Here is a 15,721-nt window from a genome sequence, read left to right as displayed (position 1 = left end):
GGAAATAGGTCACACTAACAGGGCCAAGACAGGTGCAGACCACTATTTAGTCACAGCAGAATTATGTCAATGGACAGCTATATATAAAATCCAAGGGGAGGAGAGGGCATAAAAGAATGGAATACTGACATAAACAATATGAAGGACAATGACAAGGCTCAGGAGTTTGTCAGTAAGCTTCAAAGCAGATCTGAGGTTCTAACAATGGAAGACAATCTCGACACTGATGGTCAGTGGGAAACGATAAAAAACAAATGTGGAAGAAGCAGCAGTAGAAGTGAATGGAAAAAGACAATAAGGAAGAAAAACCCACAGTTCTCATAAGGATATGAGCAAAAAGTGAAAAAATAAGATTAGCAAAGGACAAACACCTACAGAAAGATAGCAACAAAAACAAAAAAGCATATGAATTGAAAACTAAAAATTTGCTCAGAAGGAAATAATGAGAACATGTAGATAGTCTAATTAAAAGAGCAGAAAAGGATACAACTACAGTGAATGTAAGAGATTTTTACAGGTCAGTTAGGTTCTTCAGAAAAGGATATACACCACGGATGTATGGCATTAAAGATGAAAGTGACAACACAGTTTTGTAAAGAGCAAAATGTACGGAAGTTTGGAAGGAATATTTTGAGGAGCTTCTAAATATTGAAGATGGAAGTACAGAAATGGTGGAACAGCATAAATATCAGAACTCGGATCCCTTAGTTGCACTGCCAGTAATGAAAGAGACAGCACATATACAATAAAATACTACAAAACAGAATTCCAGGGAGAGATGGAATAACAGATGGACTACTTAGGAAGAGAGAAGATACAACTGTGAAAGAAATACAAAAACTTGTGGCCAACATGTGGAACAAAAAAAGAATTCCACATGAGTGGGCACAAGTGACCAAAGTATCAGTCCATAAAAAAGTGAGAAACAAGAATGCAGGGATTATAGGGCCATCTCATTAATTAGCACAGCCTACAAAGTATTGTTCAAGATTATCGACAAAATACTTGGAACCACATTTAAAAGAGATAATGGAAGAGAAATGAGTGGAATTTACAAATAATCGATCCACTACTGACCACATATATGTACTGAGAGATGCCATGTCAGAATACTGTGAATACAGCAATGCAATTACAATACTGTTTGTTGGGCTTAAGCACGCCAATGATAGTATACACACAGAAAAGTTGTGAGAGACAATGCTGAAGTTAGGAATACCAAAGAAGATTACAAATCTTGTAAATGTTGCACTGAAAAGCTCAAAAGGGACAGTGAAAATGCATGGAGAATATTTCAGGGTCTTGGTCATAAAAACAGGGGTCAACTATGACATGGAATATTACACCCCTTATTCAACATTATAATATAGGAAGCACTGGATGCAGCAAGCAAAGCAGTACAGCGAATTAAAACAGGAATAACAATGAACATACTGCTCTTTGCAGATGATGCACCACTAATCACTGATAATCTGGATGACCTGAAAATACTTGTAAGAATGTTATTTAAAGCAGTAAAGATAGTTGGATTACAGATAAATGATAAGGGAAAAAAATCATGAGGAGGGAAAGACATTATAAGACAAAAAGGTGAGAAGCTCTGCAGATTGATAAACATGTGTTTGAAAAACAGATGAGTTTAAATGTCTGGGAGCAGTAGTAAACGGCATAAATGATGTACAAGAAAGAGAAGGAAGGGTCAAAGCTACATCCAGAGTGGCACATTCACTCAACAAACTAGTCACCGAAAATTGTTTCCAGAGAAACCAAAATATGGATATATAAAACTATAATCAGACCAGTATTACTACATGGGGCAAAAGGAGACACATATACAGTGAGTAACATATAGAAATTTGAAAATTAAATGCTGTGAAAGATATTTGGACATCATGAGGAAGGAGAATAGTGAAGGGAAAGGACAGGGAACACAGGGAGTTGTATAACAAACTAGATGATGTTGCAGAAGCCAAGACAAAGAGACTGATGTGGGCAGAAGAGAGAAGGGATTAATATTGAGGGAAGTGCCAAGAGAAGAAACCTGAAGAATGAAGACCTTTAGGCAGACCAAAAATAAGATTGAGAGACCAGGTGGCCAAAGATCTTTAAATAAATGGAGCAAAGGAAGAAGATGCCAAGGACAGAATGCTGTGTGGAGGAGGCTACATGATGAAGCCAAAAACTGACTGTGCCTTGTGGGGCTAGGAGAATAAGATTAAGAGTCGTACTTCAGGAGCCCCACCCCCTCAATTTTATAGGTTCACTAAAGGGTTTCAAAAATGACATGTTTTTTGTGATATACTACAAGCAGGGTGGATCAAAACTAGCAATGTGGTGGCGTCTGTACTCTAGTGGAGCGGCCTACCAAAGGCGTCTGTACCCCATGTCAGGGGCGGCCTGGAAATTATATCGGCAATCCGTTCTGAAGCAAGCGTGGCGATCATGCTTCTCACCTTCGAGTTATGATGTGTGACACTAATGTTAAATTTTCCGGAGTAATGGCCCCGCAGTCGGATCTCCGGGTGAGAGCAACTTCGGTGTCCCAAACACCAAGAGGTGCCGAGAAGAAGATACAGACTCTTCAAGTCTGTACATATAACTGTCGCTCTCTAATAGGCAATGACAGACTAGAAGAGATTGAGAAAGAGCTTACAAAAATCAACTGGAGTATTGTTGGTTTAAGCGTAGTACGTCGAAAAGGGGAAGACTGTCTCCGTTTGCACTCTGGCAACTTGTTTTACTTTTGTGGCGACCCAGAAGCAAAACTCAATGGAGTTGGGCTCTTGATCAACAAGAATATTGCTGATAGAGTATCTGCCTTAGAAGGAACTTCCAGCAGGACAGTTCGAATGGCCCTGAAGGTGTCGAATAGGATAAAATACAGACTGTTCAGCTGTACGCTCCCACCTCAAGACACCCTGACGAAGAAATTGAATCCTTTTATGAAAGTCTGGATAGCACCTGTAAAAAAGGTAGCGATTGTCCGTTCCAGATGCTCATTGGCAATTTCAATGCAAAAGTTGGCACCAAGAAACAAGGCGACACAGTGGTGGGCAACTATGGGATTGACGACTGATACGATAGAGGTGAGAGATTAGTCCAGTTCGCTGAGTACACCACTATGTCCATCATGAATATGTTCTTTAAGAAGCACCCTGAGCGAAAATGGACTTGGAGGAGCCCAAATTTCAGTGTCAAAAATGAGATAGGCTTTATTCTGTCAAACATTCCGCAGATTGTAAAAGACATATCAGTGCTAAATCAGTTCAACACTGGCAGTGATCACCGTCTTGTGAGAGCAAGGGCCGAACTCAATGTAAGAAATGAAAGGAATAAACTTATGAATGGGAAGAGAAGGGTAATCAACCTGAAAACCCTGGAAGAACATTCCTCGAAATTCCAAGAAGTCCTCCAAAGCAAGTTCCACGTAACTAAAGATGGTGATTTGGCGGAAATTATTGTTTCAAGTGCACAAGAAGTCGGTGGCCTACGCCAAAAAAGACAAACAACCAAAGAAATTCAGTGCCAAAACTGAAACCCTTTTACAACAGAGGAGAGAAATGAAAATCCAAAACCAATTGCGACATGGTAGCATATTCCGAAACTATGTAAGGCAGTGCGAAGAGAATTAAAAACTGACATACAGAAATTCACTGAAGACACCTTACGAGCAAGCTTCGAGAACAAGACAAGTTTAAAGTCGGCCAAACGCAAACTCATAATCTGTAAAAAGCAGAGAATCGCACTCGATGGAAATGATAGTCGAATCACTGAAAAGGAGGTGGTTTTGAAGTTCATCAGAGACTTTTATAGCAATTTGTATAGCAATCCAAGGGAAAATTTGAGTGTATCTAAATTAAATGATGTACCTAGTGTTCCAGATATACTCCCATCGGAAGTCACGTGTGCTCTAGATAGCATGAAGAAGGGAACAGTGCCGGGTGATGAGCTCAGTGTTGACATCCTCAAACTAACAGGAGAGGTAACAATAAATCACTTGGCAAAAGTATTTACTTCCTGCCTGCACTATGCTTCAAGGCTAAGATTACTTTGATACACAAGAAAGGAAGTATTCACAATATTAAGAACTACCGTCCTACCAGCTTGCTCTCAATTTTGTACAAAATTTTCACAAAGATCTTGTTACACCGAATTAGTTCCACCCTAGACTCAGCCCAACCTATAGAACAAGCAGGATTCCGAAGCAATTTTAGCACTATTGACCACATTCTGACCGTTAGTGAAGTGATAAGCAGAGCGAATGAATACCAACTGCCTCTCTGCATTGCCTTTGTTGACTTTGAAAAGGCAATTGACTCCATTAGCCATGTAACTGTCCTCCAAGCTTTGAGTGAGCAAGGAATGGGAGCAACATACGGTGAAGTGCTCAGGAAAATCTACGAGAATTCTTCAGCTTATGTTAACATCGGCGAATCAACTCAAGAATTCCACATAATGAGGAGTGTCAGGCAAGGTGATCCCATCTCCCCAAAACTGATCTCTGCTGTATTGGAAATGACTATGTCAAAGCTGAGCTGGGAAGGTAAGGGAATTAGAATTAATGGAAGAAGGCTTACAAACTTGAGATTTGCTGATGATATTGCCTTACTGGCCAAGGACTTCGCAGATCTCCAAAACTTAGTTACAGATCTTGCATTGGAATGTGAGCTGGTTGGCTTGAACATGAACCTTTCCAAAACAAAAGTAATGACCAACAAATGGGTCCCAGCTGGAGATGTGAAAGTCAAGGACAGTCTACTAGAAGATGTCAGTGAATATGTCTACCTTGGCCAGATTATAAATATGAAGGGAGACATAAGGCCATAAATCTATCGACGCATCAAGCTTGGCTGGCAAGCATTTGGGAAGAATTCAGCAGTATTCAAACAAAAATGCCAGTAAATCTGAAGAAAGCAGTATTTGATCAATGCATTCTTCCTGTGATGTCGTATGGCTGCGAGACGTGGACACTGAACTCATTTACAAAAGGGAAACTTACGACAGCACAGAGAACCATGGAGAGATCAATGCTGGGTTATACAAGAAAGAATAGGAAGAGGGCAGATGACATTGGGTCTGTGACGAAGGTTGATGACATCTTAGAGACAGTAGGTTCCTTGAAATGGCAGTGGGCTGGCCACATCACAAGAAGAAAAGACAACAGATGAACGAAACTAGTACTGGAGTGGAGTCCGAGAGAGCACCGGAGGCCTAGAGGAAGACCACAGACAGATGGGACAAAGACATCAAGAAGATCGCTGGTAACACCTGCCAGAGAACTGCCCAAGACCATCCCACTCGGAGAAGACTGCTGAAAGCCTACCTGAATCCACAACTCGAAGAGGCCACATCATTTAATGATTGAATTGGCTGATGATGATGATGAATACAAGCACAGGCATTAAAGCATCAAATATCTCTCAATTTCATTATTCCCATATTGAGAAGACACAGTCTATTGAAATGTACATTCATAAGTCTTTTGTGAAGATATCTGCCATTTGTTGCATGGAGCTGATATATTGAACAGCCAGACTTACCTCAATCTACAACTATCAAATTATTTTCAATATCTACATGCCTCTCTCATTTATGTTCCTATTTCTGTAACAGATGTATGCATGAGCAAATATCTTCATAAATTGTTGCAGTTTCCACAAATATTTTAAATTCTTCAAGGACAGTTTTCAACCACTCAGCTTTTGTTGTAGCTGTTGACAAAGTAATATATTTTGCTCTGTTCAAGATAGTGAAACAGATGTATGCATCTTTGTAACTTGAGAAGCAGTATCTCCAAAAACATGGACGATGTATCTTGTTGCAGAACTTTGGTGCTCTTCCCTTTCCCCGTCATAATTAGCATAGCAGAGAAGAGCAATTTGAGTTTTCCTTCTCATAACAGAGACATCAAGCGTCCATCAAACAATCTATTAATTCTCTGGATTTTTTTTTTTTTTTTTTTAACTATGTTTCCACAAGCATTTTCAATGAGTTTGGTTTCCATCAATCTTCCATATTGAATCTTTTCAATAAGTTTAGAAGATACACATACTGACTAAGAAACAGATTGCCATTGGTTCTCTACACAAGTCCCAGGAAGAATTTTGGTTCACCAATGTCCCGCATTTCAAATGATGTTTTTAGCTTATTTTTAATATCTGTGAGTATGTTTTTAAAGCTCTCAGCAATTAGAATATCTACTGCAGCAGATACATACCAGACTCATCAGAGCTTTCAACACAGACACACCAATTAACTTCAGACTGTTGACAACCGATTACCTTTCTAAAATTTTCAGATGTACAGTTCCTTTATTGATTCTACATACAAGTCTTTCCTTATTCTTAACACTATAGGACACTTTAATGTAATTTTTATACTTAGTTCTTCATGTAAGAACACATTATGTACATCCATTTTTTCCACAAAAAGATCATGTTCATTCATCACGCTAAGAAAATTTCTCAATGTAGTGAGTCAAGCAACTGGGACATACGTCTCCTTGTAGTTATACCCCATTAACTGTGCAGAACCTTTAATAACCAAACGTGCCTCATATCTTTCAATATTTCAAGCTTATTTTGAACACCTACTTGCTGTTTCATTTTTCGAAGAGGTACATAAGCCCAAGTTCTGTTGGATGACAGAGTCAAATCCTTCCTTTACTGCTTTTACCCATTCTTCTTCATCATGCTGATCCTTCACACCTACAAGATTCTGAGGTAAATTTTCCAATAAATGCTCCTACATTCATTGCTATTAGTAGTCATCCAGGTTTTCTTGTAAATCTATCGTTTTTCTGTTGAGATTCTGTTTCCTTCACCTCTTCTGAACTTACAGGCTCTTAGTTATCTCCAGCAGCTTGTTCAGTTTCCTAAAAATTAGTTCCATTCTGATGTCCTCAATCTTCTGCTTTATACTGTCCATTTGAACAGTCTGCATCATGATTCAATTATCAGTGCTTCCATCTTCAAATAAAAAAAAAATAGTCTTTTTCAAAAGTTATACCTCTGCCAAATACCATACAATTTTATTTGAGAAACCGTAATCTACAACCACAATCATAATGGTACACTGCCAAACCATTCAAAGTGCCCAGTTTGAATTGCTCATGAAAAGCAGTGAAGCTTACATTATACTAGGTACGTAATGGGAAATGGAGGTGGTGTATTTGTCACAGTAGACAAGGAACTCAAATCCACAAAGGTAGAAACTGAATGTGCACGTGAGATTGACTAAGCAAGACTCCATATCAGGGGTGGGCATAAAATGATAACTGGATCCTTCTATCACCCACCCGACTCTTCTTCTGATGTAACAAAAAAAAAAAAAAAAACACACACACACACACACCTTCAGTTCACTTGAAGATAAGTTCCCCAATGATACTGTAATCATCGGTGGAGACTTTAATCATCCAATAATTAACTTGGAAAATTACAGTTTTGTTAGTGGTGGCAGTGATAAGATATCCTGCAAAACTTTACTAAATGCTTTCTCAGAAAACTACCAAGAACACACAGATACGAATCCCACTCACCATGGAAATATTTTGGATCTAATGATAACAAATACACCCGACCTCTTTGAGAATGTCCACATAGAAACTGGTATCAATGACCATGACACCATTGTGGCAACAATGATTACCAAAGTACAATTAAAACAAGCAGAAAGATGTTCAGTGAACTAGATTAAAAAATCTAGTAGTGTCATATCTCAAAGAGGAACTTGAAACTTTCAGCACAGAGCAGGAGGATGTAGAGGAACTACGGCTCAAGTTTGAAAGAATAGTTGACCATGCACTGGACAGATATGCATCCAGCAAAACAGTCCACAATGGGAGGAAACCTCCACTGTATACAGTCGCTGTAAAGAAACTTCTAATGAAACAGAGATTAGTGCATAATTGGTGTAGAACAAAGCATAGAGCAGTTGATAGAAAGATGCTGCATGAAATTCACTTGGCTGCCAAGAGATCAACGCGTGATACCTTCAGTGACTACTGTAGCAGAATATTGTCAAGTGGTCTTTCACAGAGCTCAAAGAAATTCTGTTTGTATGTAAAGGCTGTTATTGGCACCAAAGTTAGTGCCCCATCTCTAAAAAATGATACAGGAACTGAAATTGAGGGTAACAAAGCAAAAGCTGAAACACTGGACCTCAGTTTTCACATGTTCCTTTACAAAGGAACACCCAGGAAGTGTTCCCAATTTAGTCCTTGTAGCACTGAAAAGATGAATGAAGTAAGTATTAGTGTCAGCGGTGTTCAGAAACAGTGGAAGTCGTTAAAACTGAACAAAGTTACAGGCCCCAGTGTATTCCCTGTCAGATTCTATACTGGATTTGCGATTTAGATAGCCGCTCTTCTAACTATTAACTATCATACATCCCTCGAACAAAAAACTGTACTCGGTTATTTAAGAATGGCACTGGTCACACCCATCTACAAGAAAGGTAGTAGACATGATCCACATTCCAATACGCTTGAGATCGATTGTTTTAGAATATTCTGAGCTCAAACATAATGAGATATATTAAACAGAATGTCCTCCTAACCATCAACCAGCACTGCTTTCAAAAATATCAACCATGTAAAACCCAACTCGCACCTTTTCTGATGACCTGCTGAAAACTTTGGACCAACGCAACCAGTTAGATGCAGGATTTCTTGATGTTCGAAGAGCATTTGATTCAGTACCATATCTATGCTTACTGTCAAAAGTACGATCAATGAGGTATCAGGTGAAATTTGTGACTGGACTGAGAACTTTTTGGTAGGGAGTATGCAACATGTTGCAGAAGCAACAAAAAAAAGTATGCCAAATCTAAATGAATGCAAAATCTCCAAGATTGGTGATCTTTTATAGAAGCTCGAAATTTAGTGCAGACTTCAATGCAAGATGCTCATAATAGTTTCCATAACGAAACATCGTCTCAAAACCTGGTAGAAAACTCAGAGATTCTCGTCGTATGTACAGTGTGCTAGAGGCAAAATAAAATCAATGCCTTCTCTGCACGATAGCAATGAAAAATGCTGTCGACAACAGTGGTACCGAAGCGGAGTTACTTGACACAGCCTTCCGAAATTTGTTCACCACAGAAGAGGAAGTAAATACTCCAGAATTTGAATCAAGAACAGCTGCCAACATGAGTAGTTTAGAAGTAGATATCCTTGGAGTAGTGCAGCAACTTCAATCACTTAATAAAAGCAAATCTTCCAGTCCACACTGTATATCAATTAGGTTCCTTTCAGAGTATGCTGATGCAATAGTTCCATACTTAACAACAACATAAAACCGCTCCCTCAACAAAAGATCTGTACCCAAAGACTGGACTATTGCACAGGTCACACCAATATTCAAGAAAGGTAGTAGGCGTAATCCTCTAAATTACAGGCTCGTATCACTAATGTCAATATGCAGCAAGATTTTGGAACATATACTGTGTTCGAACACTATAAATTACCTTGAAGAGAATGGTCTACTGACACACAGTCAACACGGATTTAAGAAAACATAGTTTTTGCGAAACAACCAGCTCTTTACACACGCAAAGGGTTGAGTGCTATTCACAAGTGATTTCAACTTGATTCCATATTTCTAGATTTCCAGAGGGCTTCTGACACTATTCTACGCAAGCAGCTTGCAGTGAAATTTTGTGCTTAAGGAATACCACCTCACTTATGTAACTGGACTTGTGATTTCCTGTCAGAGGGGTCACAGTTCACAGTAAATGATGGAAAGTCATCGAGTAAAACATAAGTGATTTCTGGTGTTCCCCAAGGCCCTCTGCAAAACAATTTAGAAAAGATATGTGTATGATGCAAAATTTGGTAATTGACCTTAAATAATGAGAAGCGCACGGTCATCCACATGAGTGCTAAAAGGAATCTATTAAACTTCGGTTACAGGATAAATCAACCAAATCTAAAGGCCATAAATTGAACTAAATACCCCGAATTACAATTACACAAAACTTAAAAGCAAATCAAAGACTGCGTTATACCAGCAGAACACTTAGAAAATGTGACAGATCTACTAAGGAGACTGCCTACACTTCAATTCTCCGTCCTCTTTTTGGAATACTGCTGTGCTGTCTGGAATCCTTACCAGATAGGATTCACAGAGTACAATGAGTAAGTTCAAAGAAGAGTAGCATGTTTTGTATTAGGCCTATCACGAAATAGGGAACAGAGTGCCATTGGCACGATACAGGATTTGGGGTGGAAATCACTGAAACAAATGTGTTTTTCGCTTTGGTGGAATCTTCTCACAAAATTTCAACCACAAACTTTCTCCTCCAAATGTGAAAATATTTTGTTGACGCCAGCCTGCACAGAGAGAAACGATCATCACAGTAAACTAAGGAAAATCAGAGATCACACACAAAGGTATAGGTGTTCGTTTTTTTCTGTGTGCTGTCCAAGACTGGAATAATAGAGAGTTATTGTGAAGGTAGTTCAATGAATCCTCTGACCGGCACTTAAGTGTGACTTGGAGAGTATCCTTGTGGATGTAGATCTTGGATGGTGAGTCATTGCCAGATGTAGAAGTAACTTCGGGTGTGTCCTAGGGAAGTGTGCTGGGACCCTTGCTGTTCAGGTTGTATATTAACGACCCTGCAGGCACTATGAATAATAAAATCAGGCTTTTTGCAGATGATGCAGATGTCTATAATGAAATACTATCTGAAAGAAGCTGCATAAATATTCAGTCAGATACTGGTAAGATTTCAAAGTGGTGGAGATACTGGCAACTCACTCTAAATGTTTAGAAATGTGAAACTGTAGATTCACAAAACGAAGAAACATACTTTCCTATGACTATAATATTAACGAGTCACTGTTGGAATCAGCCAACTTGTACAAATACCTGGGCATAACACTTTGTAGGGATGTGAAATGGGTTGATTACATAGGTTGTCGTGGGTGAAGCAGGTTTATTGGTAGAATGCTGGGGAAGTGCAATCAGTCTACAAACAAGACTGCTTACAATCATTCGTGTGACCCGTTCTAGAATATTGCTCAAGTGTGTGTGATCCATACCAAATGGGACTAACAGGGGATGCCGAACATATACAGTGAAGGGCAGCACAAATGGACACAGGTTTGTTTAATCTGTAGGAGATTGTCATAGAGATACTGAAGGAATTGAACTGGAAGTCTCTCGAAGATAAGACGTAAACTATCCCAAGAATGTATAGTAACAAAGTTTCAAAAATCTGTTTTAAATGATTACTCTTACTACAACCCCCCCGTATCACTTAAGTCAAAGTGTTTCTTTTTCATTTTCCAGTAGGGTAAATAATATGTTCTGAAACACTTGTCAAATGTTTCCCTATCACCTACACAGTATGTTTCTCAATTTACCTTGCAATTTTAGTTGCTTATAAAAAATGTGCACATTAAATGTGAAGTGAACATTGGAAATTATTAATACTTTCAAAAAAAGGTTAATATTTATCATGATGAGAATTAAATACGGAGAAAACAATGACATTGGCTAATCTAGGCTTAGTGGTACGTCACAGCTCAATTATTTACCATAATCTTCATTCCACATCCATGTTCACTGGCTTACCTGACTTGCTGCAATCAAAATGTTGGGTCAAGAGCAATGTTCGATCATTGGCTTTGGCCACTGACGTAAAGATTAAGAGCTACTGCCATGTAACTTTTGGTGCACATAATTATAGTTTTGTTCTTAATTGGCGAAGCCCATGAATGTGGGCAAACGAAAAACCGAAACAGATTGATCTGTAGCTTAGACTGAGTATAGATTTACAGACTGATCTGTACCTTAGCCCTTTTGAAAAAACTGCCAATAGCATTACATTACACTCACCATATTGTTTACAGAGTTTATTGTATGTTTCCTATGTCACCAATCAAAGTGGAGGACTTGTGTCTAACATTTCTCTACACCAAAAATGTCAACTTTTGGTATTAGTTAATAGCGTGATAACATTCCAACACACTGACATCATTAAAACGACCTTGAGAAACAACATATGGTTGATGTCCCTAAAAGCCATTAGCAAAATAAAATACGATAATTTCCTAGATCTACAGGATAAAAAGGGGTTCCGAGCTGGGAATGATTTTGTCATTAATGGTTTCAAACCCATAAGAGACAAAAAAAATATCAGACCACAATGAGAAAATACAGTTTCAATCAGGGTAATGAGTGTAACTATGCAATATATTATAAGCATATAAACAAGACATGACTACCCAACCTATGCCTTGGACTACACTGCATCTCAGAATGTTATGAGAAGCATAAAAACACACACAGATCTAGCACATAACACAATGCAACACATCAGTCCCTTCAATGGATCACATCTCTATTTGAGCTATGTTCCAGTAAACAACATAATCTATGCCATCACCTAAAAGAAATAAACTACATACCATAAAGAGATGTTATAGGCAAAGGTCCCGAGTTCGAGTCTCGGTCGGGCACACAGTTTTAATCTGCCACGAAGTTTCATATTTTACATACCATAAACTAAACACAGCCAACATACGCACTGAAACTTTCAAACAAAAGCATCTATATTGCCGTCTACACAATGTACGACGTCACACTTCAAAAATATACCAATTGCTCTTGTAATAAATTTCATAACTAGACAAAAATGTATACTGTGTTAAAGACATGGCTTTAAAAAATATTTTTGCTGCTAACGTTTCTCTTTGTTCAGTCACATGCAAGTACACAAATAATCACAGAAATCAGCCTTTCATGGGAGAAGTAGAATAGGTGAAGTGTGGACAGTGATATGCAAGCAAAGTAGCACAGCATGAAATACATATAGCCTATGTCACTGTGAGTTTTGAGAAAAAAATTGAACATTTTTAACACATATATTATGCGATTACACTTATATTTACATGTTACTGCACAGCTTGATATGTCTATTACCATTGCATGTCCAAGGTCAAGTAAATATAGTAAGAGTTACGTTATGCCCCCCCCCCCCCCTGCATATTTTGGATTTGATGTAGGCCCCTATCACAGTGGTAAACAAAACACAATGAAATGCCTGTCAGAAATTTGTTTAGCATCTAATGTAGCTTTTCTGAATTTAGCTTGCAGAGTACATTCAATATGGTGTGAACGGAGGAATCTAAGCATGCGACCTGTTACCACAAATTTATCTCACGTTCACATAGGTTATCTTCAGCAACTCATAACCAAACTGTCATCTTCCAATCCCACCTAGAACTCGATGATCATGATGATGATGAGTCCCATACTTCTTTACAGAGCGTAGGGGAGCGACACAGGAGACCCGTGCCGCCTTACTAGGCAAGGTCCTAGTGGAGGTGGTTTGCCATTGCCTTCCTCCAACCGTAATGTGGATGAATGATGTTGATGAAGACAACACAACAACACCCAGTCATCTCGAGAACTAGAACTCAAGCTACACTAAACATCTGACTGTTGGCACATTTGAGGTGGGTGGGGGTGATGGTGGTGTAAAGGGAGCAAAATGTGTCCCAATTACACTTTCGGCATGAATATTGCATTTACAGTCTCACACATTTGCTTACACTATTCCACTAACGGTAATATAAATAAAATATTGGTTTTAAAAATTTACACATGGACTCAGTAACATATGACATTCTTGACCAGTCCTTCATTAATTCAGATTCAGAAACTCTAAACCCTTCAAACATGTTTATGTTAAAAAAGCAAAAGTTATTTCAAACGATAAACTCCAAGTCGTTTTCCACTATACTAAAACTTACAACGTAGGCCTACTTGACACTTACTCCATATGCAAACAAAAAGTTAAACCCATATAGCTCTGATCTCATGCTCACTATCCAGTTCTTGGCAATATATCCCACTGCCCTGGATTAAAGCTATCTGGATAAAGTTTGTACACTGACTGCGAGTCACGCAAATTGCAATAGCGCAACTTGAATACGTCTGGCCAAGGGGCAAGTCACGTACCGTGGAATACAAATTTAATGTCAGATCGTATAAAATTCCACAGTGGTTACGCAAAACCTGCCTGCAATGGGCATAATTGGGTCTAGTGCAGCAGGGGATACAACCCGTCGGCTTTGGACAATGACGTCACAAGTCGCCAGATAGCAGTTTACCATTTTCGCTTTTGCTGTTATGTTTCAGTTTCGTTTTTTTACTGATTGCTTAATAAAGTGGATCTGTTTAGTCTATCTCGTGAGATTTTTTTTTTAAAAAAGCCAAAAAACACTTATCAGCCACTGAAGGGAGCTACAACACTAAGAAGAATCGCTTCTCGATTGGCGACTTGTGACGTCAATGTCCAAAGCCGACGGGTTGTATCCCCTGCTACACTAGTCCCGCATAATTAAGTTCCCAAACAATAAATTAATGGGTATCATATCAATGCCCATCTCCAAACTGACTACCTATTATCAGCTACTGTCATTTACAAAAAGAACAATACTGTCAACAAACAGACATAACCGAAGCAAGCAAAAATAAAACATGTCACTTCAGTATGTTAAGGGGCGAATTTCAAAAATTCAAGTTTACAAATCGTCTAGACAACCGTATTTCTTCAGTAGACACATATTGTTTCATTCAAATGAAATCTCACCGGAAAGTACCCATATCAAGGCATCAACAATCATTTTCAATTTTCACTGAGAATACTATGACTAACGTAAAATTTACTGCAAACAGTTCAAGACAGTTACTAGGTCAAACGGAACTGAGAAATAATGACCACGATGTGTTTCAGAAATACATATCATTCTCAACAATGTCGCTTTCTAATGTCAAAAAACACAAGAAAGTGTCAACAAACCTTTATGTTTTCCACTGAGATGAAAAATCAATTCTTGAAGCAAAGAAGTAAATGTTTCACTGTTTACATCTGAGCACCAGTCTTTAGCTAACGATAACACATTGTCTTCATATTCTTTACACGACATACTGATAGTTCGCGTGCCCTCCCGCCCTTCATTACAGTTGACACTGTCCAACGCACGAGAGCAGATCCACCTAGCGGTAGCTACTGAAGCTAATTGATAGTAACATCTTTAACGTTGCTGATCTGTAATACCTTAGACAGTGATGCATGTGGCCAGTGAAAGATTTACACGGAAGATATTTCTTATTGTCAAAACAACTGGCATGACACTGAGCCACTTGAGTGTACCTACAGACCTCATGACTGCCCGGTGTGGGAGTAGGAAGTTGTATGTGCATTTTCGCTGCATGTGGAAAAACGTCTTTATTACTTATGACTACATTCAAAAGTTACCCGTAATGGAGATTTATCTTGGAGCGCTTTTTAATATCTTTGGAATTTCATCTGTTTATGAGCTATTTAATTTGCTTCGCGAAAGTAACAGACAGCAAATTCAGCTTCATTGCCTGTAATGCTTAATAACCATTTTATTCCAATAATCAACTAAAACGTTATAAGAATATGCGTACAAATCGCTGAGAGGTGTATGCATACTGACATTTTTGCTACAGAAACAAGCTCAGTTGGCCATTGTTGATTTACTGTCTTTAAAGTATCTTATCATTGGAGTAAACTTTTCTCTATAAATGAAGAGTCTTTAACAATGACGCTATGAACGCCCGAAGATTCATATAGTAAGTATACTAAAATCCACAATACTGCAGCATATGCATAACCCCGACAATTTTATTTCAGACAGGAGTAGTTTATTACGTACAATAACAACGAAATTAAAATT

At 38.5% G+C, this 15,721-nt stretch overlaps 1 protein-coding gene across 3 annotated transcripts in view; it reads right to left on the bottom strand.

Moving 5' to 3' along the window:
- LOC124774886 (gamma-tubulin complex component 3-like) overlaps positions 1-15,026 on the bottom strand; it is a 290,049-nt gene extending 275,023 nt beyond the window's left edge. For 2 of the 3 annotated variants that reach the window (XM_047249540.1, XM_047249538.1), the window contains exon 1: positions 14,818-15,026. In XM_047249540.1, the coding sequence (XP_047105496.1) occupies positions 14,818-14,944 (127 nt within the window). In that variant the 5' untranslated portion in view covers positions 14,945-15,026. The remainder of the gene's footprint in view (positions 1-14,817) is intronic. The other variant, XM_047249539.1, reaches the window with a different exon arrangement.
- Between the last annotated feature and the right edge of the window lie 695 nt (positions 15,027-15,721).

This window comes from Schistocerca piceifrons, chromosome 2 (genome assembly GCF_021461385.2).
Source record: "Schistocerca piceifrons isolate TAMUIC-IGC-003096 chromosome 2, iqSchPice1.1, whole genome shotgun sequence".
Taxonomy (NCBI): Eukaryota; Metazoa; Arthropoda; class Insecta; order Orthoptera; family Acrididae; genus Schistocerca; species Schistocerca piceifrons.
Note: the sequence above shows the minus strand (reverse complement) of the source record. Positions and strands in the feature narration are given on the sequence as shown.